Below are 25,073 nucleotides of genomic sequence, written 5' to 3'. Positions count from 1 at the left end.
ATTTCTCTTTGGGTAAAAGGATAAAGATTTAAAATGTAGTTAGGGATTACGCTGGTTTAGCAAAGTGGCAGTTGTAGGTTATCTTCCAAGATATATGACTTTACTAGTCTTGGGTCGTTAGCTAGGTTTCCATTTCCAGGCATGATTTCTTCTTGAACAGGCCTTAGATCCAATTAGAAAACTGTTGGTTACTGCCAAATTGTGTGTACCACTATTGCACCCTAGAGAATGCTAGTCTTCGTTTTGGTTCATAAGCCTGACAACTGGATATGACTGTTGTTTGCTCTCCTCCTTTGGAAGTTTGCATGGTGTCTATTAGTACCATGAAAACTAAGGAGAAGGCTTCCAGGTCAGACCCAACTCTAGTTCTGGGTCTTGTGTCCAGAGTACTTGGTGTCTTTGTACCTTCCCTCTGAGGTGCAACTAAGAGCAACAGCAGTAACTTAGAATGTTCTGGGAGTGTCTTGGGTCAGTTCTTCACACTTGTGCAGCCGGCACTTTACACGCTATAGTCCAGGCCAACCTTGGACTCAGTTTTCCTGCTTCAGACTCTCTAGTGCTTTGATTACAGACCAGTCAACAGTTCCCAGCAGGATATACACTTTGGAGTTTGTTTATCCGCAACTGGTAATTGATCCTAGCACCTTGAGCACTATTGTCTTCTTCTGTATCTTTTGGGTCTTTAACACTTGTAAAATTTTTTCTTTATAAAAATTAGACATATAAGAAACTTCATATGAGGGCCTGAGAGATGACCCAGTAGTCTAAAGCTGCTTTTGCAAACAACCCAAATTCAGCTTCCAGCACCGAAGTTAGCTGACTCACAACTGCCAGTGATGCCAGCTCCAAGGGATCCAGTGCCTCCTCTGGCCTCTGCAGGCACTTGCACACATGTACATAGAAGTACAGGCGCACGCGCACACACACACACACACACACACACACAGATACTTAAATAGCAAAATAATCATTCTTAAAAATTGGGTACCTATGAAATGTGAGTATGGGGGGGAACTTCCTTTTTGATGGCACATGCCTTGAATCCCAGTCCTTGGGAAGCAGAACAGGAGCATCTCTGAGTTAGAAGCCAGGCAGAAGTACATGGCAAGATCCTGTCTCAGAAAAAGCTGCAAAACGGCATATACATTAAAAGCCATACTCTGTGTGCAGTGATGTGACTTCAGGTGACTTCTTTTTGAATGTTCATTGTTTCCTAATTAAATCGAATTATTCCATCTAAAAACTTGACAGGATGGGAAATTAAAATGTTGCTTGGTTTTGTTTTGTTTTGTTGTATGTTTTTGTTTTTGTTGTTTTGCTTGTTGTTTGTTTTTGTGGTGTTAGGGATTGAACCTAGGGCCTTTAACTTTCTAGGCAAGCACTTTAGCGCCCAACTGTGTTCCAAGCCTTTTAACACGGACTATTTAAAAAACCTGAATTCTGCGCTGGGGTATCGCTGAGTGCTACAGCATGTTTAGCATACTGAAGGCCCTGTGTTCAGTCCCTGACAGCGTAAGTAAATAAAGAGCTGATTTTCTTTCAAAGTTAACTTGAAGATGTACATCTAAAATTAAAGAGTAGACCCTCAGTCGAGTGTTCTCTGTGAAAAGAATTAAACATCCCTCCTTCCAGACGTTTCAAGGTGGAACAGTTTTGTCTGAGTTGCTACCTGATGCTCTCTTTTTGTGTTTCAGTGCCAAACCTAAATCCGAAGTGCACATGTCCATAGCCACTCCAGTCACGGTGTCCTTGGAGACCATATCCAATCAAAACGCCGAACAGCCTACCGTTGCAGTCCCGCCCACTGCCCAGCAGCCTCCACCAAGCATTCCAAGCATGATTGCGGCAGCCAGCCCTCCATCCCAACCAGCCATTGCTCTTTCTACCATTCCTGGAGCTGTCCCCATCACTCCACCCGTCACTACCGTTGCTGCTGCACCGACACCGTCAGCCCCTGTGGGGGGCAGTCTTTCCACTGTCCTGGGTCCTCCTGTTCCTGAGATCAAAGTAAAAGAAGAAGTAGAACCAATGGACATCACTAGGCCTGTTTCCAGTAAGTTCATTCCCAGATCACTAGTAGCCAGCCCTTTCCTAGTTCTCTCTTGTGACTCTCAGCCTGGAAACCCACCTCGGGCGCTAAGGCTACTCAGGAACTTTCCAGTAGATGCTGCCATACCTGTCTTCCCTTCGTATCTAAGAGATGAAAGTCCACTTTTGCAAAATCCTTTTTTTATTACTTGTTTTTACATTTATGTGTGTGGGGACACATGTGCCACAGCACTCATGAATGTCAGAGAGCACCTTGTCGGAGTCAGTTCTCTCCACCATGTGAGACCCAGGGATCTGACTAGTCACCTGGCTTGGCTGCACCCATTGGCCCACGTCACAGACCCCTTGAAAATCAAAGGCATCTCGCTGCCCTTCTGTAATTTTAATTCCTAGTTATGATCATAAATTTCCCCATGCATATATCAGTCTTATGCTGATTAAGCAAATATTATTTAAAAGGATTTTAAAGTGATCCTAGCTAAGTATTGTTAACTTACAACACATTCCTTATCAGGTTTGGTTGCTTTATTATATAAGATGTATGGTTTTAAAAATACTCTCTTATATAAAACATGATTAGTAGAGTCTTAAAATGGTTCTTTGCTTGGTGTGGTGGCTCACGCCTCTAACCCCAGCTTTCAAGGAGGCAGAGGCAGGCGGATTTCTGTGAGTTCCAGGCCAGCCTGGTCTACAGAGTGAGTCTAGAACAACCAAGGCTACACAGAGAAACCCTGTTTCAGTAAAACAAAAAAACAAAACAAAACAAACAAAAACTGTTCATTATCCCTTTTCCTCTTCCTCTCAACTCAAAGTTTCCAGTTTGTGAAAGTCTAGTCACGTGTTTATTTTATGTGTATGGATGTTTGGGCTGCATGTGTGTCTGTGCACCATAAACTCACCTGGTACCTGCAGAGACCAGGAAGAGGGCATCAGATCCTCTGGAACCATTGTGACCAGCCATGTAAGTGCTAGGAATTGAACCAGGTCCTCTAGAAGAACAGCCAGTGCTCTTATCCACTGAGCCAGCTCTCCAGCCCTAAAAGTTCAGTCACTTCAAAGGTTTTCTTTTTTGTTTTGGTTTGTTTTTTTTTTGTCTTTTGTTTTGGGGTTTATGTGTTTTCAGTGTTTTATTATGGGATCTTGTGTTTTTTGGCTAAAGTAACTTAATCAGTGTGTAACATTAAGAAATAGAAAATCACAGCCTGGCGCACACCTGTAATCCCAGCACTCAGAGACAGGCGGATTTCTGTGAGTTTGAGGCCAGCGTGGTCTACAAAGTCTCAAAAAAACCAAAGAAAGAAAGATAAAATTTGGTGTGGAAGTTAAGTAATTTTGTGTTCACTTATGCTACCTGCCTGTGTGTGGGGAAAAAGGCCTCTGTTTGCCATGTTCTAGTCAGTAAAACATGTGGTTGTGCTGTCTATAACAGCTTTTCAAACGTGCTGTTTAGCCAGGTAACATAACACCTATAATCTCAGCACTCAGAACTGAACACAGGAAGATCGCCATGAGTTTAAGGCTAGCCTATAGTATCAAGCAAGTTCCAGGCTATCCTGGGCTACAGAGTGAAACCCCATCTCAAAAAATGAATGAGCAAACAAATAACACCTGCTCTTTGTTTACATATGCTTTTTATTATAATCCCATGAGGGGGTTGTTTTGTTTTGTTTTGCTTTTTTCCTCAATACCACCATTGACAGATGTTATGGATAACCCTGAGGGGAAATGAAATAGTCTCAATTCTGTTCCCTGCTTGTTGGCATGTTTGCGTAGTCTTCACCACCTGTCTGACAAGAGGCCAGTATTAGTCCTGTATCAACCTGCAAGGCTCTGGGAATTATTCTCAAACCAGTAGCACAATTTGATAAAGCAAATATCTCACCACCTGCTTATGTGGTAGTGAAAGAGACAAAGTGTAAAAAGACAAAATAAATATTATGGATAGTTTGTTCAGGTGCATCCTGACTGCCCTGGAGAGAACAAAGCAGGTCCCAGGAGTTGATGTCCCTGGGACTGAATACCTGAGAAAAATGATTTAAAGGAGGGTTTGCTTTGACATGTGATGTCAGAAGGTTCATCCATAATAGCAGGGAGGGTGTGGCACAGCTTATGTCATGGCGGCCAGGAAACAAAATGCCTGCCTTAATGAGTTTTTTTTTTCCTTTCCCTCCTTTTTTTTCCATCCTGGCCCGCCAGCTGATGGGATAGTGCCATCCATATCCAGGCAAATCTTACCTCTTAGTCAACCCTCTCTGCTTCCTGGCTTCTATGAGGTGAGCAAGTCTATATCACCATACTCCTGGGCTATAGCCTAGAAACAGTAGAGCCAGCTATAAGCTAAAATTATGAGTCAAAATAAGACTTGTGGGGTGAACGCGTGGCTTAGAGGTAGAGCATTTTGCAGAGTGCACAAGGCCCTGGGTTCTGTACCCACACCATCGATAATAGTAACAATAATAAAATATGTTTCTTCCCCCCGCCCCATGGATGTTTTGTAGCAATGAAAACCCAATATGAGAATTTTGAAAAGGTTGTTAAGAGCCTCCTTGTGGGGCTGGTGAAATGGCTGGGCTGGTTGAAGTGCTTTCTGCCTGCCCTGAGGACCTGAATTCAGTCTCCCAAACCTACATGGTAGTAAGAGAAAACTGACTCCCAGAAGTTTTCTTCTGCTCTCCATGTGTGCCCTGGCATGTGTGCACACACACACAAAAAAAAAGAGCCTCGGGCTGGAAAGATGGCTCAGCGGTTAAGAGCACTGTTTGTCCTTCCAGAGGTTCTGAGTTCAAGTCCCAGCAACCACATAGTGGCTCACAAACCATGTATATTGGGATCTGATGCCCTCTTCTGGCATGCAGGTGATCTACTAATAGAGCACTCATATATATATATATATATATATATATATATATATATATATATAATATTTTTAAGGAAAGAAACTGGTTTACTTAGTAGGTGTGGGTTGGGGAGCAGCTGGGTGAAGCACAAGATGGAATTGGCTAAAACTAGGACAAAATGGAGTTACTGGGCAGCTCACTTAGGGACGAATCAAAGCTTTGACTCATTATACAGGGCTGTATTGGACCCCTGGGTACATAAATTTAACAGGCTGTTTGTTTGGCAAAATTTAATAACCAGTTAATGAAACAGGGCCCAATCATTAGACCTAGGAGAATGAGGTGAGGACTCACAGGGCCTGTAAATAAGGTGGTCAGCCATGGATTCCAAGTCAAGCAGGGACCGTTGGCCTCTTTCTCAGCAGTTAGTAGATGTGGGCCTGTCACTGAGTTGTAACATTCTATTTCTTTTTGGAAAATATGTATATTATCTACAAGGACCAACTGTTATTTGGATGATGCATAGCTGTGGTTTAATTCTTTAAAGAAATCAGATTTTTTTTTTTTTTTTTTTTGACAAACCTATTCCTACATACAGCAAAGCTAGTAAAATCCTTTCTGTCAGAGGACAGTCCTGGGAGCTGCTGTGGCTAGCCATACAGGAAACATTATAGCTAATACTCTCATGAGTCCAGAGGAAGGAAGGGGCATCATGATCCTTTTCTCCACATGTCTCCTGTTGAATTCTTCAAGCTTGGGCCTGTTGCCGTCCAGGCCTGCAACAGGAGCAAGGCTCAAGAGTTACTCGCCCATCTTCCCTGGAAGCTGACCCGGAGGGACTGATCTGGGTGGACTTTTCTAGTCCAGGTCTCCTAACTCCTCACTTGTTATACATGGGCCCATGGATCGACAGGGTGACACCTGCAGCTTATCCACACTGCTCACTGGTCCTGTGGCAGAGCCTCTGACTTAAGCTCCGTACACACAGGTATTGACTTCTTGGCCCTGGGATTAGTTTCGCTAAGGAGAATTGAAAGCCAGGATAAAAGGTATAGACAGTTGAACTAGCATGCAGGTCCCATAATAGTCAGGTATCCGGCCTACGGACAAGGTTCCACTGTTCACAGCATCCTTGTATGTCAGTCCAGGAGACGGTGAGTGCAGAGTAATTGCTACTTGCCTCTTTGTTGCTTGAAACAGTAAGCTGCAGGTGCAGACTATTATGACCCTCCATCACCGCCACATGAGACACAAGTAATTCTGTCCTGTAACCAAGGTGTTCCTGGTCTGGCCTGCACAGCCAGAGGTAGGAACAGCAGTCTCTGGCAAATTTTTTTTAACATCAAAGGGAACTTTTTTAATGATTGATTTTTATTTTTATTTTATGTGCATTGGAGTTTTTCCTGCTTGTATGTCAGTATTGGATTGCCTGTGTAAGGGTAACTCCCTGGAGTGGAGTTACACAGACAGTGGTGTGAGCTGCCATGTGGGTGCTGAGAATTGAATCCGGGCCTTCCGGAAGAACAGCCATTCAGCTATCTCTCCAGCCCCCAAACTAAACTTTAAAATGTGAACACAATCTATTGAAAAAATTGGGAGCCTCACTCTCCTGAACCTTGTTGAAAATCAGTTTAACAGATTTTTTTTATTAAGTAATTCATTCATACGTTCACAAAAAATATAGTTACAGAAGAGTAAAATTAGTTTTTATAAGGAGACTTATAGAAAAAACAATAAACAATTAATTCTTAGTACAGTTCTTGTTATGACTCAGCATCTCCAAGTGGCTAAAGCTCCACAGACTTAGGAAAGATATAGTGAGTAGATAAACATCTTTAAGAAGGTTAACATGAGTAGACTGTTAGAACCTTAGGAACATTAACAAATTTTTAAGTCTCATTCTCCATAGCCCTATATAATATATATTCAGGCTTTCTGTGACTTGGCTGCAAGCTTTTCTGAATTTGTTTTTTATTTTTATTTATATAATTCATCCTATCTGCGTGGGTGCAGTGGCAAACATTTTTATTCCCAGCAGTCTGGGAGGCAGAAAAAGAGCCAAAGACAATGCATAAGAAACGTAAGGTTCAGAGACGCACATTAGCAAACAACAACAACAAAATTCCATAAAGATGAAATCAGAAACCACAGTGTGTAAGCAAAAGACCTGTAAGGGCAGAGGTGGGGATGACCTTCAAAATTACTATTGAGTTAGTTTTGTGTTGGCTGTCCACTGCTGGGCGTGGGCCTGGTCCTTTAGAGTGGTTTGTATGCCCAGTGAGACTACGTTGTAGAAAACTAATTTTTTTCTTTGTGAGTGGCCATAGCTTCTGAGTTTAGAGATGGGGTCTTGTCCACTTGCCCTCAGCACTGGTACCCCATCTGGCTTAAGACATGTGCATGTTTCCTCAGACTCCGTGAGTTCAGTTGGGCATCAGTTCTGTTGTGTCTAGAAGGCTGTTTCCTTGGTGGTCTTCTTTCCACTCCCTGAGTCCCAAAGGGAGGGATTTGATGGAGACATCCCCTTTAGAACTGAGCATTTCAAGGTCTTTCACTCTGCATGTCTAGCTGTGGATCTCTGTATTTGTTCCCATCTGCTGCCGGAGGAAGCTTCTCTGGAGATAGTCGAGCAAGAAACTGATCTGAATATAGCAGAATGTCAGTAGGAATCATTTCATTGCCTTTACCCAGCATGAATAATAGCTTTCTCGGAACTGCATAGATGGACATACACCACTTCACCTCCACCTCTGTTCTTAATTTTTTTCTAGCCTGTATACCCTAGTTTCTACAGGAAATCATGAGTCCTCATGCAGTTAAGATCTAATTGGGTTGGTTGGTTGGTTGGTTGGTTGGTTGGGTTTTTTTTGGGGGGGGGGCAGGGGTTGTTTTGTTTTTTTGGTTTGGGGTTTTGTTGTTGTTTTTGGTGTTTCAAGACAAGGCTTCTCTGTGTTGCCTTGACTGGAACTCACTCTGTAGACCAGGCTGGCCTTGAACCCAGAGGTCCACCTGCCTCTGCATTCCAGGTGCTAGGATTAAAGGTGAGCACCAGTACCTGGCTTAAGGCCTGATTGTCTATAACTAGCTGGGAGTTGAATGACTGGCTATCCAGGTTAATGGCAGATGACCTTGCCAATCCTGCTGCTTTTCTGAAGGAATATTAACCCTTAACAGGCCTGGCTGTGACTATGTTAAGCAGGCGCAGCTGGAGTTACAAAGGTGACAGTTGGTTCTACTTAAAAGATGCTGTACCACAGCATCTTAGGGAACAAAAGGATGAATCCAGATTACACATGTAGGGATGAAGTAACAAGTTAATATTAGCTATGTCCATATTTTAAACCACCAGGCCTTGTAATAAAAGAGAAAAGCTTAATACAATGTTTATGACATACATGATACATAAATACTTATTACATTTAGCATTTGATGTCTGCAGCACCTAACATAATTTAGCTGACTGTGATATTGGAGTTATTTTTGAGAGATTTCAGACAAAGAGGCCCTTTTAGTAGCCTCTATTGGAAATAGGTTAACTCTTAACTGTTCTCAAGTGCCCAGTGCCTCCATACTGGGCTGTTCCGTTACACTTCTCCCAATCACAGAGTCAGAGGGCCTGACACAGCACAACCGTTGAAGGAAACTTTGAGAACATTATGCTTGGGTCTGAAGTGGATGTTTGTGTGTTTTGACTTTTGTTTGTGTTTGTTTATTTTACTTTGTAAACAAAGACAAGAGTATCCGGGCTTGGTGGAACAGAAACAAAGGCAGACCACAGGCACAGGGCACAGTGATCCCAAGAACAGAGAGAATGTCCTATCTCAGTGAGAGAAGGCAGGCTTGGAATTCAGTAGGAAGAACCCACATGGCTTCTGTCTCCAGGCCCCACCCAAGCAGTACAGGTAAAGGATACTCCAGCACACCCTTTGGCCACTCTGAGGTGGGGACCTGAACTCAGCAGCTGGCAAGGCTGCCAGGAATCCAGGGGTCTCAGCACAGGAAAAGAAGGGAAAGGACTGATTTCCTCTAGCCTGCACACAATGTAGCTCCTCTGGTGCTCCTGAACCCAGAAAAAAATATTAAAGCTTACCTCCTAGCCCATAACAGTAGCAAAATTACAATTACCAAGTAGCAACAAAATAATTTTATGGTGGGGCAAGGAGTCACCACAGCATGAGGACCTTGTATCAGAGGATCACGGTGTTGGGAAGATTGAGAACCACTGTCCTAGGAGGACCAGAAGGACTGGAGCAGTTTTGATGATGGGAAACACAGTAGTCTTTCCAGGACTCTAGCCCTGGTATGAAAGTCACGGGGCTCTGGAACATTTCAGGGAGCATCTCAGATATCACAGTCTACTGAGGAGGGGAAACTCCAGGAAAGCCTAAGCCCTTTGCAAGCAGAAATTTACTGGGACCCCCAAATATTGTTTCTACTCAAGACAGAATGCCACTCAATGAAGGTCGGATTCAGGAGTCTTTTCTTTGCTGGGGGAGAAAGCTGACTCATGTCAGAAAGGGCTCTCAACTCAAGGAAAGGCCAGGAAGGGCTTACAAATCCAAAAACAACAATTACATCACACCAGAAGCAGGCCACGGTTTGAAAAATGTTTCAAAAGTGTCAGTTAAGTTTTATTAAGACAATTTGTTTTATGTTGTAAAACTGGGTTTTACAGGAGCTTCCGGTTCAGCTGCCCAGCAGGGGCTGGGGAGCAGTTGGTGAAGCGAGAGATGGAGTTGGCTAGAACCAGGACACAGTGGAGGTGCTCTGGGCAGTGCAGTAGGGAAAGGAATGATTATCAAGAGGGAAGTTTTGAATTTTGTGGGGCCAAGATTTAACTTCAAGGCCTAGAATGTATGTGCTAGGCAAGCATTCTGCCTCTGCGCCATGCCTTCATTCTCAGTTGTTCTGTTTTAATGAACAAAGTGGTAAAGGGTCTCCTGACCTCATTTCTTTCAGCTGATATCTGGCAGTAAATCCTGACAGGAAGGTGGAGTGGAGGAAGTGGTTGAGGTTTTTGGCCATGAAGCAGAGCAACAACGCAGGGTTGCGAGACAAAATACGTTCTTGAATAGCATATCCACCACAGTGACTTGTTGGGGCCTGGTTATAGCAGCCTCAGGATCCCTGGATGCCTGAGGGTGAAGCAAAGCCTGGCAGCAGGGAGGTACCAAGGGACCTTTGTGCTAAAAGCAAAACCTTCCCAATGAGCTTATACTTCGGAACCTGCAGGGGTTGGATTGGGCAGTTCCTGAGATACTGGCACAGCATTTTTCTGTTGGCCTTATACATTTTTTTTTTTTTTTTGCCTTCAGATTTGTAACAATAAGACTTTTTTTTTTTTTTTTTTTAGTGAAATAGACTGGAGTTTATTAAAAGATTTTAACATAGTCTTACATATCAGATTAACAGAGAAAATTACTTAGAAAGAAAAAAAAGGTTATATGCTGTACCCAGGTGTGGGTGTAAGATTCCATTAAGAGAGTGTCACGCTTAAGTGCCTTTACCATAACTTTAATGTCTTAGGAGCTGAAGTTATGTCAGAAAGCTGCCAAGGAACCTGATGATTATAGGGTGGTTTCTGGGGTGTGCCTTAGATGGGATAACAGCTAAGAAGGTAAAAACCCTTGATCCAGGGAGTTAAACCAGGTTTGGTTTGGTTTGGGTTTTAGCTCTGCCTCCCAGACGGGATCTCATTGTGTGGTCCTAGACCTCACTGAGATCTCCCTGCCTCTGCCTCCCAAGTGCTGGGATTAAAGGCGTATGCCAACACCCCATTCGAACATCCATTTTCTTTAACTTATTTGCCTGCACACCCTTAATCCCAGCACTCAGGAGGCTCTCTTGAGTTTGAGCTAGCCTGGTCTATATAGTGACTTATAAGCCAGACAGGGCTACACAAAAACACCCTGGTGTTTGTGTGTGTTGGGATCTACACACACATATCATAAACATTAATACATACATATTATGTATTTATATATGTTAAAAAGAGAGGGACGAATGAATGGATATGTGAGGAAACACCAAAGAACAGTTTTAAGAAGGAAGCCCATGGTGAAGTAAATTAAAGGAAAACAACGTAAAGTTGTATTTCATTGACTGTGCACCATAGCCACAGTGCCTAAAAGGAAAACAGTGAAGCAAGCCAGAATACAAAGTAAGACTACTACTGCTGGGGCTAGAGAGATGGCTGAGAGGTTAAGAGCACTGGCTGCTCTTCCAAAGGTCATGAGTTCAGTTCCCAGCAAAAACATGGTGGCCCACAACCATCTATAATGAGGTCTGGTGCCTTCTTCTGCCATGCAGGTCTACATATAGACAGAACACTGTATACATAATAAATAAGTAAATCTCTTAAAAATATATATATATATATATATATACTACTGGTGATAAACGTATGAATGGAAGAAATTATTCTTTGGGGGCAAAGAGATATCTGCCTGAGTGGCTCACTGTGTCTGTGTATAGTGCCAGCTTCTCTTTTAAAAAGAAAAAACAAATTAGTCTTCTAACAGTTTGCAGGAATAAATGGCTTTGTCCTAATGATATTTTTGAGGCTGCCGAGAATCAAAGGGTTTTTATTTTATGAGTCTTTTATTTTCTGGGAGTAGAGAGATGGCCTATGCCAAGAAAGGCTCTCAACTCAAGGAAAGGCCAGGTAGGGTTTATAAATCCAGAAGAGAAAAAGAGAGAAGGTATGGTCACAGTGCAAACAGGAGATAGAAAATTGGGATTTTATAGTCATTTCCTTCTTATGGTGAAGAAGAGATAGAGAGGTAAGGAGGTAGAAAATGTAAACTAATCCTCCCAGAATGATTGGCTTTTAGTATAGCTGGCGTGGAAGGGCAGGTAGACTTCTTATGGTTTTGCTGAGTGAGATGAAGCAAGATGAGGCTAAGAAAAAAAAAAAGGAGGCAAATGTAAACCTTAACGCTGGCAATGAGAAGATCACACTAGAACCTGTCTTGGGAGGAGGACTAGGCAGGTGCTCCTCGTGAGGTCTGAGGCTCTCTGGAAGCCAGCCTCAGGAAATTTCTCAAACTATAGTGTTAAATGCTAGCGATTAAGATAGATGTGGGGCAGGTTGTAGATATTAGGGATAGTGGTATAGGACGTGGCCATTAGAACTGAGTAACAGAGGTTGCGGTTTGTAAGCCCTAGACTATATGATCCATTCTAGTTCAGACTAGTGTTGGCTTTCTCACTCCAAAGGCAGTCTGTCTGCACAGCGTGCACAGTGGACAGTAGGGAGCAGGTCCCAGCTCCTGCCTCACTTAGAGTAAGTGACGCACTGTCAGGCTCATAAGAAGCCTCTGTGCTTGTTAGCTCCCGGCCATCTTCCTGATTATTAGTCTGGAAACTGAGTGAAGCCGTCCAGTGGTGCTCATTGGTGTGTGCTTCATCCCCAGCAGCAGTCCCTCCTCTGGCTACCAACACTGTGTCTCCATCTCTTGCTTTGCTGGCAAGCAACCTGTCCATGCCTGCAAGTGACCTCCCACCTGGTGCCTCCCCAAGGAAAAAACCTCGTAAGCAGCAGCACGTGATCTCCACGGAAGAAGGGGATATGATGGAGACAAACAGCACAGACGATGAGAAGTCCACTGCCAAAAGTCTTCTGGTAAAGGCTGAGAAGCGGAAGTCTCCTCCCAAAGAGTATATAGGTAAGACCACTTAAATTGGCTGCCTCCTGGCCCTTCCACCTAAGCCAGAGGCCAGTCTCAGCGCATCCGTTCCACTTGAATCTCACTTACTGGACTTGAACTTCAAAGATTATTTAAAATATGTAACATCCTCTTTAATGTCTCCTGGTTTTCTCTTTCGAATAGATGAGGAGGGTGTGAGGTATGTCCCAGTGCGACCAAGACCTCCCATTACTTTGCTTCGTCACTATCGGAACCCCTGGAAAGCTGCTTACCACCACTTTCAGAGGTACAGTGACGTCCGGGTCAAAGGTTAGTTTCCTCAGAAACATCTAGTATCAATCATGTTATAGTATAACATGTAAGCTATAGTGTAACCACAATAAAATGTATCCAAAATCACAGTTCTCTAATTTCCAACAAGAATATGCAAAATCCAGTTGAATATAGTAATAAAAAGTTAGTCTTTGTCCCCCAAAAGCTTTGTGTGAACTGGAATCCCAGTGAAATAGATAAGGAACAGTCTTAGTTTTTTAAATTCTATGTGTTAATAACTCTCCAAGTACTGGTACATTAACCTCCTTGGCTCTTCCCTCCCTCCCCTCGCGCTAGCGCCAGAACAAGTAGGAGAGCCTGTATTTGTATTGCAGTTTACAAAGTACATTGTTGCTTCTACAATGCTAAAATGGTTACATACATTACAGGAATTATTTTCCAAAATATTTTTCAGTCAACACATATGTGAAACTCTTAGAATGACCTAGCAGGGAGGCTGGAGAAATGACTCGATGGTTAAGAGCACTAATTGCAGCCAGGCATGATGGCATATGCTGTAATCCTAGCATTAGGGAGACAGAGGCAGGTGGATCTCTGTGAGTCTGAGTTCCAGGACAGCTACAGTTGTTACACAGAATGCTATAATGCTAAAATAATCTGTCTCAAAAAACAAAAAGGACCCTGGTTTAGTTCTCCACACCTACATGGTGGTTCATAGTACCTTCTTCTGGCTTCTGTTCACACCAGAAACACATGTGGTACATAAACATAAAGTAAGAATAAATTACAAAGAAAAAAATGCTCCAGGGTAAACTCTTGTTATTATGCTATGTTGTTGAACTTTAGTATGACATTTTTTTCATTAATTTGTTTATTTAATCGATTTATAGCCACTCCTCCTCAGAGATAGTAAGACATTTTTTTAATGATTTTTTTATGTGCATTGGTGTTTTGCCTTCACATGTGTCTATGGGGGGTGGGGGGCGGTGTCAGATGCCCTGAAACTGGAGTTACAAGCAGTTGTAAGTTACCAGGTCGATGCTGGGAACTGAACCTTGGTCCTCTGGAAAAACAGCCATTGCTCACAAACACGGAGCCATCTCTCCAACCCTAGTATGACACTTAATATGCCTATATTTAATTGAAAATATTACTACTTGGCGGTCTTTTAAATATCACTCCTCTCCAGTATAATAAATAAATGGAGAACCATGTATTTCCAAAAATTTGATCACATTATTCCTTGTTTTCATAAATTCAGCTTGGAAACTTTTTATAATAGTTTTCTTGGCCCCACCGTGAGTCTGATTTGAACAACTTACTGATTTATATCAAAGATCAGTGGTGTGAAAAAAAAATAGTGTTTTAAGTAAGTTTGTGTTAAGTTTGTTTATCCAGTCACGTTCATAGCTGATGTACCACACAGGCCTTAGTCTGATACATCTGTAAGGTTCCACAATGTCCCAAAAAACAATACCACTGGCTGGGGACCAAGAGTTTGAACACATGAGCCTGCGAGCTGAGCACTGCAGAGTGCGTGTGTAGCCCGTACTTGACACCGGAATCAGTTTCCAGCAGTGCACAGAGCCCCGTGTAGTAGGTAGTCACGCCTGCGGTCCCAGTGGTTAAGAGGTTGCGACAGAGGGATTCATTACATTGGAGGCTAGCCTGAGTTACACGAGACCCTGTCTCAGAATACAAGCAGACGTGAATCTATGGGGAATATTTCATATTCAAACCCTAAGAAAAATGTAAACAGAATTGATGAACTGTATTATTTAGGAACTAGTGACAAGAAAAAATATAAGACTGTACATTCTCAGTACAGACACAAGGTTATTCTTTTTAAATGTTGTTGGTATGTGAACGTGAGCCCCACACTCATAAGGCCAGTTGTACTGTGAAATTCTCAAGAGACCGGAGTATTGATCATTAGAGGAAAGAAGTACCTGCCCATACATACCATAAGAATTCTGCAGCTGTAAATGTTTAAAGATGAACCTGGGAACATTTTAACCCCTGCTAAGCCAAGGCTTGCTGCTGATGGAGTCTTCCTTTTTAAATCTATCCAGTGGAAAGCACCTTTACAGATGACTGACTTTCCTTAATGTCTCTATTTGGGATAAACTACATTCACCACACATCTTTACTACTAAGCTTTCAACTGCTTGGCCAGAGCTTCCAATTCATATATAAATAAATCAGAGCAGAATACTGGAAAAGTATACCCATAGGAAAGCGAACCGAACGAGTGTGGAGAATGGTGCAGGAAATGAATCATGTGACATACAAGTCTAAGGACTGAGGATATAACTCACTTGATAGAAGACTGCCTAGTATACAGAAGGCCCAGGGTCAGTCTCCAGCACCAGGTAAACACAACACTGAATGGGAGACTTTCTGCTGGGTGTCTGTATGTTTGTTTATACAGGGTCTCACTGTATACCTGTGGCTAGCCTGCAGCTCACGATGTAGTTCAAGCTGTTCTTGACCTCACAGAGATTCGTCTGCTGTTGTTGTGATTGAAGTGTTTGCTAGTACACCTGACTTTTTAAAAATTTTTCAAGAAAAAATAGACAAAATAATCAAGATTTTGTCTCATAACTTGATCTTAAAAACAGTAATCTCAAAAGAAGTAAAAAGAAGAAAATAGTGAAGATAAGTGAAATTAAAAATAAGAAAACTAGAAAAAAAAACCAAATCAATGAAACAAGGTTTTGTATACTGCTGTCCACTGATAGCACTTCTGACCGCCTTGGTCAACCCCACTGTGTTCTTGTTCTTTGACACAGGGACCTTTGGCCTGCATCTTCTTTGAGCAATTTCAGACAGAGTGCCAAAGACAGCAGAAAACTTTGATGCTCTAAGCACTGGAGAAAAACAATTTGGATGTAAGGGTTTCTCCTTTCACTGAAGTTTTGCAGGACTTATGTGCCAGGGTGGTCCATCCACAGGGAGAGATGTGAGGGTGAGAACCTCATCTTGAGCATGCAGGTCCTGGCACATTGTCCATGGCAAAAACTGCACCAGGCACAGTGAATCCCAGTCTTTAATCTGCACACCAAAACTGTGTGGCTGGATGGCAAACACAGTCTTTAGAAAAGTGAAAAAAAGGCATGAACACTGTGGAAGCCCTGGAGTAATTTGGGTCCAGGAAGATCACCATTGCCAACTGTGAACAACTCTAATACTTTTAACTTGAATGTATCATACCCACCAGATCATTCCTTCTGTCACTCGGGAGAACACTCCCCCCACCCTCCAGCCCATCTGCTCACAATACTCCATCATCTCTGCTCTCACACTCTCACTGCAGCTCTTTGGTTTACATTGAAGATACCTGCAGAGAAATGCCTCTGTACAGCTGTGTTGGTGATGCAGATTAGGTTAATTGTATAGAATGCACAAGGCCCTGGGTAATAACTAAACTTTTATTGTTTGAAGCACCACCTTGCTACATATCCCAGGCCAGCCTTGAACTTGTGATCCTTCTGTCTCCCCCTTTCAAGTATTGGGATTACAGGTATGCACCAGTACATGTGAAAGGACAAGGCATGATGACACATGCCTGTAATGCCAGTGCACAGAAGCTGAGAAAGTTTGTGAACTGGGAGCTGAAGAAATGGCTCAGAGGTTAAGAGCACTGGCTGCTCTTCCAAAGGTCCTGAGTTCAATTCCCAGCAACCACATGGTGGCTCATAACCATCTATAATGAGGTCTGGTGCTCTCTTGTGGCCTACAGGCACACATGTAGGCAGAATACTGTATAAATTATAGATAAAATAAATCTTAAAAAAAAAAAAAGATTGTGAACTGGAAGCCATCCTGGCTTCTAGGAAGTCCTGGACATGTCTGGATTGAGGATATAGCTCAGCTGGTAGAATACTTGCCCAGCCCACAAGAATGCCTAGGTTCAGTTCTGGCACCACATAAAAGCAGGCAGAGCAGTACACATCTGTAATCTCAGGACAGGCAGGAGGATCAAGAGTTCAAGGTCAGCCTTTTCTACACAGCATCCTGCTTCGGGACAGTAATGTTTTGATATTTGCCAATTAAACAATTTTTTAATGAATACAGTTTTTAGAACAGAGTAGGTTAACCTCCCAGCTGAAAGTACAGTACAGAGCTCTACCACACCCTGGTGATAGCCCGCTCCAACACCTTCCCCCATGACACTACGCTGCATATAGAAAGCCTATTGCAGAGTACTTAAGACTAACCTCGCCTTTTTACAGCTATCCCTCAAACCTCCTCTGTGCCTCCCAGTCTTGGTGATAACATTTATTTACAGCTTTGTTTATTTACCTATGGTTGCAGGGAATACCATACTATGGGAAACAACTAATCAGAAAGGAATGTCTCCTTATGCTCAAGTCAAAAACTACCTCTGTGCAGCCCAGTTGCTCTAAATCATTTCTCTCTTCTCTGAAACTAGAAATACAGTCCCCACTAGGGAATTACTTAAGTTATAAGTGACTTCAAAGAGCTTTCTGAACTTCTGGTCCAGCCCTCCACCTTCACATAAGTCCCACATTTGGAACAAGGCTGTTTCCCAGAAGGTCGTTTCTGCACTAAGAGATTCCCATAGGAGCTAACTATCCTATTAGCTCACCCTGTCAGCATAGCGTGTCTCAAGAGCTTTCTTGTGCAACAAATGAAAATACGGAAAGGAAGCTGGCAGAGTGGTGCCCCCTGCAATCCCAGCACTCTGGAGGGAGAAACATGAGGTTGACCCCTGTTCCACCTAATCCAAATGCAGGAGATTTACATAAAGATATTTGAGGAAAGAAATGCTGACTGGATAGTGCTTCTTGAGCCCAAATGGTTTTGCTTTTGTAACAAATGAAATGTACTTATTTTATCTGTATGTGGTTCCAGAGGAGAAGAAAGCTATGCTACAGGAAATAGCTAATCAGAAAGGAGTGTCCTGCCGTGCCCAAGGCTGGAAAGTCCACCTCTGTGCTGCCCAGTTACTGCAACTGGTAGGTGCAGTTCTCTCCGTTGTTGTGTTGTTGTGTCATGCCCAAGAGATAGCCCAATAGGTAGCCAGCCTGGCCTACCACAGGCCCAGGGCATGAGCCCCAGAGCTACCTAAAGTAGCATGATGAAGGTCCATGATCCCACAGGGAAAGCTAGTGTTACCTACTGTGTGGTGATTCTGATGGTTTGTTTGCTTACTAGAGATGAGTCAGCTCTTGGGACAGCTCACAGTGTTCCAGGCAGCTTCTTTTTCTCGAGACTGACACAGAAAGGTGCCTCTGAAGTCAGTGTTTCCCTCTTGTGTGTTGCAGACAAATCTAGAGCATGACGTCTATGAAAGACTTACCAGCCTCCAGGAAGGGATTATCCCAAAGAAAAAAGCAGCAACTGACGATGATCTGCATCGGATAAATGAGCTGATACAGGTTTGACGAGTCCTCCACTTCCTAGTGCCCACTTGGTCATGAAAGCAGCCTTTCTTTTTTTTTTTTTTTTTTTTTTTTTTTTTATGTACTCTTACCAATAAGTCTCTGACCTCTCCAGCCACAGACATTTTATTTAATGACTTTTTTTTTTTAATTTTTGAAATTGTGTTTTAATTACAACATTTCTGTCTTCCTTTTCCTCTGTCCAAACTCTACCATGCCCTTTCCCACTACAGGAGTGTCTCTTGTTTGCTTCAGTGTATATTATTATGCGGCGCTTAGCCATTTTTTTAAATTTACTTTATTTTTTAGGGGGGCTGTGTGTAAATACATATAAATATACATATATGTGTGTGTATATATATATAGGCCACACGTATGCAGGGTGATGGACCCCTTGGACTGGACTTACAAACAGTTGTGATCCACCTGACATGACTGGGAACCAAATTCGGTTCCTCATAATGAACAGCAGGCAACTCACAGCTACTGAGCACTCTCTTCAGCCACTTTTTTTTTTTCTTTGTTATTTTTTGTCTCCCCACTAGTCCCTTCTTCCCAATTGGGTATCCTTTCTACATTAATATCATTTTGTTTCCTGGTGACCTCTTGAGTTTCATTATAAGAAGCATAGAGGTGCGTTTACAAAAATATGTGAGCCTATGACCTCCCCAGCCACAGGCTGCCAGTCAGGTTTACAGTATCAGAGTGGATTCCCTCCTGCGGAGCCAGCGCAAATCCAGTGGGAAGCAGTTCTTTGCCCCATCACAGACTTGCCACTATTGCATCACTAAGCTCATTTTGCCTGGTCAGTTGTCATTGTTACATGCAGGGTCCACGAAATGAGTAAGACTTAAGCAACAAACTATTGATAACAATTCTCCCAACACCTTCGGGCCTAGCCAGCAAGAAGAAAGTGCACTTCTGGCTTCATCTCCCTTTGTCCTTTTACCAAGTTGTGCAGCATCTTTAGCAATAGGGTCTAACAAATTACTTCTAGTGGGGCCCGCCCTGGCCGAGCACGCAAAGCATGTGTAGTCAGCCTTGTTCTCTGTGGAAGGCCTCTGTCCTGAGCAAAGTCCTCTAAAAGGTGTTTCATCTCCGTGACCTCGAGGTAATGATGTGCCTTTTTCTGTCCCAGGGAAACATGCAGAGGTGTAAACTAGTGATGGACCAAATCAGTGAGGCCAGAGACTCTATGCTTAAGGTTTTGGATCACAAAGATCGGGTCCTGAAGCTCCTCAACAAGAATGGGACTGTCAAGAAAGTGTCAAAATTGAAGCGAAAGGAAAAGGTGTAGACCCAGAAGAATCAGGACTTGGAAACAGAATTTATGAAGAATGATGGTGCGGGGGGAGGGGGAGAGGGCTTTGGCTATTTTCACAGTGGCACAATGAGATGCAGGACTGTTTCCTTCAGTCACTTGAGGAAGCAGGTCTGGTGGCACAGAAGGATCAGAACCGGACTGACATGGCATCCTCCTTCCTCCGGCCACATGCCTATTACACCTCTGTCTTCAGAGACTCCAGATACTCAGTGACACAGACGGCCAGCTGAGTTTTCAGTCTTTCAGTCCATAGACTGTATTTATCTGGTGGATTCCTGCAAAGCCTGAACTGAGCCTGGACTGAAAGTATCCACTTGGACAATCTGTTCTCTCTCTAGACTAAACATAAACCTCTTCTCACCCCAGTCAGTTCTGTTTGACCATCCAATGCCCAAATCTACAAATCTACAGTGGTGCCGCAGCACACAGAGAGCTGCCACGTCTCACATAGAAGGGTTCCAGCGATACTTCTTGTCCTTTATCTTCAAAAGAACCATTTCCAAGTGATACTGTCGCATTGTCTGTCCTGCCTGTCAGAGCTGGATTCTTGTGGAGGTTGAGAGCAGACAACACTAAACTACCCTGGGATCCTGTTCTGGAGTACATTTTCGGTTATCTGTACTGCCCTACTGGTGTGATGCTGTTAATCATATGTACCACGCATCTCCAAAGGTTAATAAAGGACTAGAAGAGGTTTTTGTAGATGAGCTGTTTGCCCCTTTGTAACGTGCATATCTGAGTTTTCACTCTGCTGCCCTACAGCGCTCAGTCGGCTTGGCTACAGTTTGGTTTCACATCGAGCTTCACTCATCCCAGTAACCTCACAGTATATTTAGTGGGAAAGTCTCTTCGCTTTTGTTTGTATTAACTTAAATGAGCCTGGTATAAAACTGGGCATTGATATCACACACCACTAATCCCAGCACTGGGGAGGCAGAGGCAGGTGGATCTGCATTTGAGGCCAACCTGGGCTACAGAGAAACAATAATGCTAAGGTTGTTCAAAACTAGGGGAGTAAGGCTGCCGTGCTGTCGATGGAGCCCCGGTAAGCAGATCTTTTTCACAGCATTGTGGAGTAGTCTGTGTGGTATATGCAGTCTTGATTTCTTTATTGTATTTATTTACTTCTTAGGGAAAGAGACATGCATGATTGTGTGTGTGTTCACACATTGCCTATGGACGTGCAGGTGTAAACAGATGAGTGTCACATCGGCCATCTTCTGTTTCATCCTGCACTTCATTTTATTTTGGTTTTTCTCCTTTTTTAATTTTTATTTATTATTATCATTTATTACAATTTATTCAATTTGTTTTTATTTTTTAATTTTGGTTTTTCAAGACAGTGTTTCTCTGTCTAGCTCTGGTTGTCTTAGAACCTGTAGACCAGAATGGCCACAACTTGTGGATCCACCTGCCCGTGTGCACCACCACGCCTAGCCACATGTATGCATTTGTAAATACACACACACACATATATATTCCTAAATATAGCCTGTCAGGTTCATATAATGTTACTGTTGTAGACTTGTTTCCAGGGAAGCCTGTTTGGCACTGGACAATCAGTTGGTGTGCTCTGACCTGGGGAGGACCGCCTCTCTCACCCTCAACTTTAATCCGTTGCCTGTAGTTCTTTGTATAGGGTTGAGGCTTCAAGGGCTTTTCTCAATGAAATTTGCTGTGTTCGTTGGTGTCATCCATGCTCAGCGCACGCTTGGGTGGTCAAAGGTGTCTACTCTTAAAAACAAATCACCAGAAAGCAACTTAGTGCCGGTTGTGGCGGCTCACACTTGTAATTCCAGCACTTGGGAAATGAAGGCAGAAGGGTTAGGCATTCTAGGTCGCCCTCTAAGACACAGTAGGTTTGAGGCCAGGATAGGCGACGTGGCATCCATGCACGTAAAACACTCAAATACAAATGAAAAAATAAAGGTGATGTCGCTGGGTGTGGCAGTGCGTCTCTTCAGTGCCAGCCCCCAGGAATCAAGAGGTAGAAAGAATTTAAGGATATCCTATTCTGCATAGCAAAACACTTTCAACACAATCAACAAAAACTCATATTTATGCCGGACATTGTCATGCACGCCTTTGATCCTAGCACTCAGAAGGTAGAGGCAGACAGATCTCTGAGTTCAAAGCCTAGACAGAGCTATGCAGAGAAACCTTGTCTCAAAAAAAAAAAAAATACTTAACAATAATGTAGTCTTTATATAAGGAAACCAGGTGTTTCCTAAGGAAACTAAATACACATATTTACCACATAAATTAGAAATTCTATCCTAGGTATAAGAAAATTTCCTTATGAAATCTTGTATTATGTACAGTGAATATGCACAAACTTAAGAACAAGTGATACATACTCAGGAATATCAAAGGAATGGCATTCTTGAGCTGGAGCTGTGGTTCAGTGGTTAGGAGTGTGTAGTATTCTTGGGAGAATTGAAGGCGACAGCATCAGCATCGCACAGAGGAGTCTAAGAGACCCACAGAGGCTATGAGGAAAGTTGTGGCAAAGGATGAGTGCTCAGTATTTCCAGAACAACAGAAAAAAGGCAGGCCTTACGGGAAAGATGCTCTAAAAAGTGGTTTCATGGAATTGGGAGAAGAGATGGTGGAAAAGCAGCACCCAATGACAGAGAAAAGCTGAACTAGTGACTCGGTGGTGACAGGTATGGGATTGTGCAGCTGTGGTGGACAAGGGATTCTGCTGCTGCTGCTGCTGCCGCCACCACCCAGCTGCCTGGAGCTCTAACAACCTCACAATCACCCTGACTCTGAACAACAGGATACCTGAGATAAAGAATGGTTCCTTTTCTGAATTAAGCCTCCTTGAAAGATTCCCAAGGTCCGTGCTGCCATCTTGATAGGTCTGTCGGGTCCACAGTCAGTGCTGCAGCCGCCATGTTGATGTCCGAGGTCCATATTGTCACCAGGGACCTGGCTGATATCTGTGATCTAAGCTGCCATTGGAAACCATGTTGGAAGTCCACCTTCCATGCTGCCGCATGAAACCGTGTGTATAAGGGAGGTGTAGCCCCTTTCCTCCACACCCCTCCCGCTTCAGTAAGTACTGGACAGACCCAGACACCAAATTGTTAGCACAAAGGACATTTGTTCTTCCGGAGTGGCCCACAAAGAGGGCTGCCTCTGGATTGGGCACAGGCACACAGCAAGTAGCAAGCGGAGCTTTTTTACAGGAATGAATGGGTTTTTAAGAAGAAAGGGAGTGAGTCTGTGCTAGGATGAGTTGGTAAATAGTGACTGGACGTGTTAGCTAATTAATGAATTTTGATTATTGGACCTTGGAGATTTGTCTTAGGAATAAGGAAGTGGACCTTGGGAGCTGGCTTTAGGAATGTAATCTAACGGTCTTTAGCACACTAGAGGGAAAAGTGGAAAGGGGCAGATCCTGTTGGTGCCATGATCACCATGCTCAGACCTGTTAACTTTGCAGTGTGGAGGTCCATGGTCAGTGCTGCTGCTGTCTGCTGTGAGCAAGAAGGCTTCTTTTCCAGTGTCATAGCTCATGACTGAGAAAAGACGTTGAAGGTTTCTATGACAGGCACACATACGTCCAAAAAAGAAAGAGTCCAGATAGGAAGCTACTGAATAGAGTCCTTAAAAACAAAACTGTGAGGAGGGGATCTTGGGGAAAAGGGAGGTCAGTTGGGAGGGAAACTGGTCAGGATGTAACATACAAGAGAAGAATAAATTTTTTAAAAGAAAACAAAAGATGCTGAAGTGTAGCTCTTCACTATTGATGGCTCCTGGCAGAGTTGGAAGCAGGCAGACTCAGTTTACTTTAAGGAGCTGGCCACTGGGCGTTTGACCATGTTTCGAACACATGATCAGTACAAATTGCACTTGGAGTAGGAGGGTGGACCTGAAAGGAATGCAAAGCGAGTGAGATCAGGATGCACTGTACAAGATTCCCAAATAATAAAAATACTCTGTTGGGGGTGGGGGGTGAGTGTGTCTTGTTCTTGCAGAGTACCCAAGTTTGATTCCTAGAGCCCGCATTGTGAGCCTGCATTGGCTCACAACTGCCTGTGACTCCAGGTCCAGGGCGATAGAAATGCCTCTTACCTCCAAGGGAAGATCACTGAGTTTGATACCAACCTGGTCTTATAGTTCCAAGCCACGAACAGATACATAAGAAAACCCTGACTCAAAAAATAGTGAAGTGTAATCAAAACAAAACAAAAGCCCAGAGCGGGAATGAGAAGGCAGAAGTTCAGCCTTGGAAAGAAAACTCAAAGAACTCCACTGACTACCTCAGCTTCCGCAGTGGATTATGCTGGAAGTTGTGAATACCTGATTTAATTCTGCTGTCTCTTTTGGTTGCCATTCCTTTGTTTGAGAGCCTCACTGGAGGAGACATTTGGCTCTGCCCAAAACTCTTCTGTCTAGAACTCCAGCTGGCTGCCTCAACAGGGCGGCCTCAGCTTCTGTTGGAGGTTTTGAGCACCCAAATTGGTGCTACCCATATTTCACTATCCATCACTTGTTACTTGTTTTTACTTTGGCTTGCTATCTACTTAAACTCACTCATTCAAAAACAAAAGTATGGCTACCATGGATCATTTCACAGGCCACACAGAATATACCCCACCAAAGAAAACAGGAAAATACATTCAGTGCCGTAATAACCAATGTGGGTACGTTATTGTTACATAAAATAGACGAGATGAAAATGGTTGCAGGAAACAAAGGGTATTTGTGTTGATAAAATGTTCAACCCAGGGCTGGAATGATGGCTTAATGGTTAAAAGAACTTGATATTCTCCAGAGGACTCAAGTTCAGCTCCCAGCACCCATGTCGGGAGGTTCTTAACCACCTGTAAGTTTGAGATATCCAACTTTTCTGGCCTTTGAGGGCACCCACAAACGTGGCATCTACCCACACAGACATACACATAAGTTAAAATGTTTACTCCAGCAAGAACAAACATATAAACATTTGTACTGTAGCATGCAGCTGCAAAATGCACGTGAAGTTGGCAGAACTGAAGAGGAAACAAGGTTGCGTCTTAACAAACAGTACTCCTAGTAGTGAATAAGATAACTAGGCAAAAGAGCAACAAGGAATTGGATCAACAGACAAAAGTGCGTGCTGTGCAAGCTTGACAACCGTATTCAATCCCTGGAACGTTTGGAAGGGTGGAAGGCGGGATCCAACGTCTGAAAGTTGTTCTCTGAAATCCACAGGTACGCTGCGGCATGGAGAGTGCCTGCCCAGTATGATAATTCATCTTGCTTGTCAACTTAATCTGTTAGATGGTTTGAATAAGAATGGCCCAAATATTTGAATGATTGGTCATTAGGGGGTGATATTACTTGGCAGGGATTGTGGGTGTGGCCTTGTTGGAGGAAGTATATCACTGGGGGTGGGCTTTGAGGTTTCAAAAACCCACACCAAGCCCAGGCTTTCACTTTGTGTCTATTTCTCTGTCTCTGCCTGTCTCGTCTCTTTACTGTAAAAGTTTTGTTTCAGCTTTGCCCTCTAGCAGTTTCATCACTTCCTTCTCATTCACCC

General features: G+C 43.2%; 1 protein-coding gene across 7 annotated transcripts in view; it reads left to right on the top strand.

Moving 5' to 3' along the window:
• Sap130 (Sin3A associated protein 130) overlaps positions 1–20,242 on the top strand; it is a 76,532-nt gene extending 56,290 nt beyond the window's left edge. For 3 of the 7 annotated variants that reach the window (XM_021643379.2, XM_021643377.2, XM_021643374.2), the window contains 6 exons: positions 1,695–2,053; positions 12,305–12,553; positions 12,719–12,844; positions 17,687–17,790; positions 18,100–18,213; positions 19,355–20,242. In XM_021643379.2, coding sequence (XP_021499054.1) covers positions 1,695–2,053; positions 12,305–12,553; positions 12,719–12,844; positions 17,687–17,790; positions 18,100–18,213; positions 19,355–19,513 — 1,111 coding nt within the window. In that variant the 3' untranslated portion in view covers positions 19,514–20,242. Of the gene's footprint in view, positions 1–1,694; positions 2,054–4,245; positions 4,323–12,301; positions 12,554–12,718; positions 12,845–17,686; positions 17,791–18,099; positions 18,214–19,354 lie in introns of those variants that run through there. The other 4 variants (XM_021643378.2, XM_021643375.2, XM_021643373.2 and 1 more) reach the window with 2 other exon arrangements.
• The last annotated feature ends 4,831 nt before the right edge of the window (positions 20,243–25,073 follow it).

Source organism: Meriones unguiculatus, chromosome 2, assembly GCF_030254825.1.
Source record: "Meriones unguiculatus strain TT.TT164.6M chromosome 2, Bangor_MerUng_6.1, whole genome shotgun sequence".
NCBI lineage: Eukaryota > Metazoa > Chordata > Mammalia > Rodentia > Muridae > Meriones > Meriones unguiculatus.
This window is presented reverse-complemented; position numbering and strand designations above follow the sequence as displayed.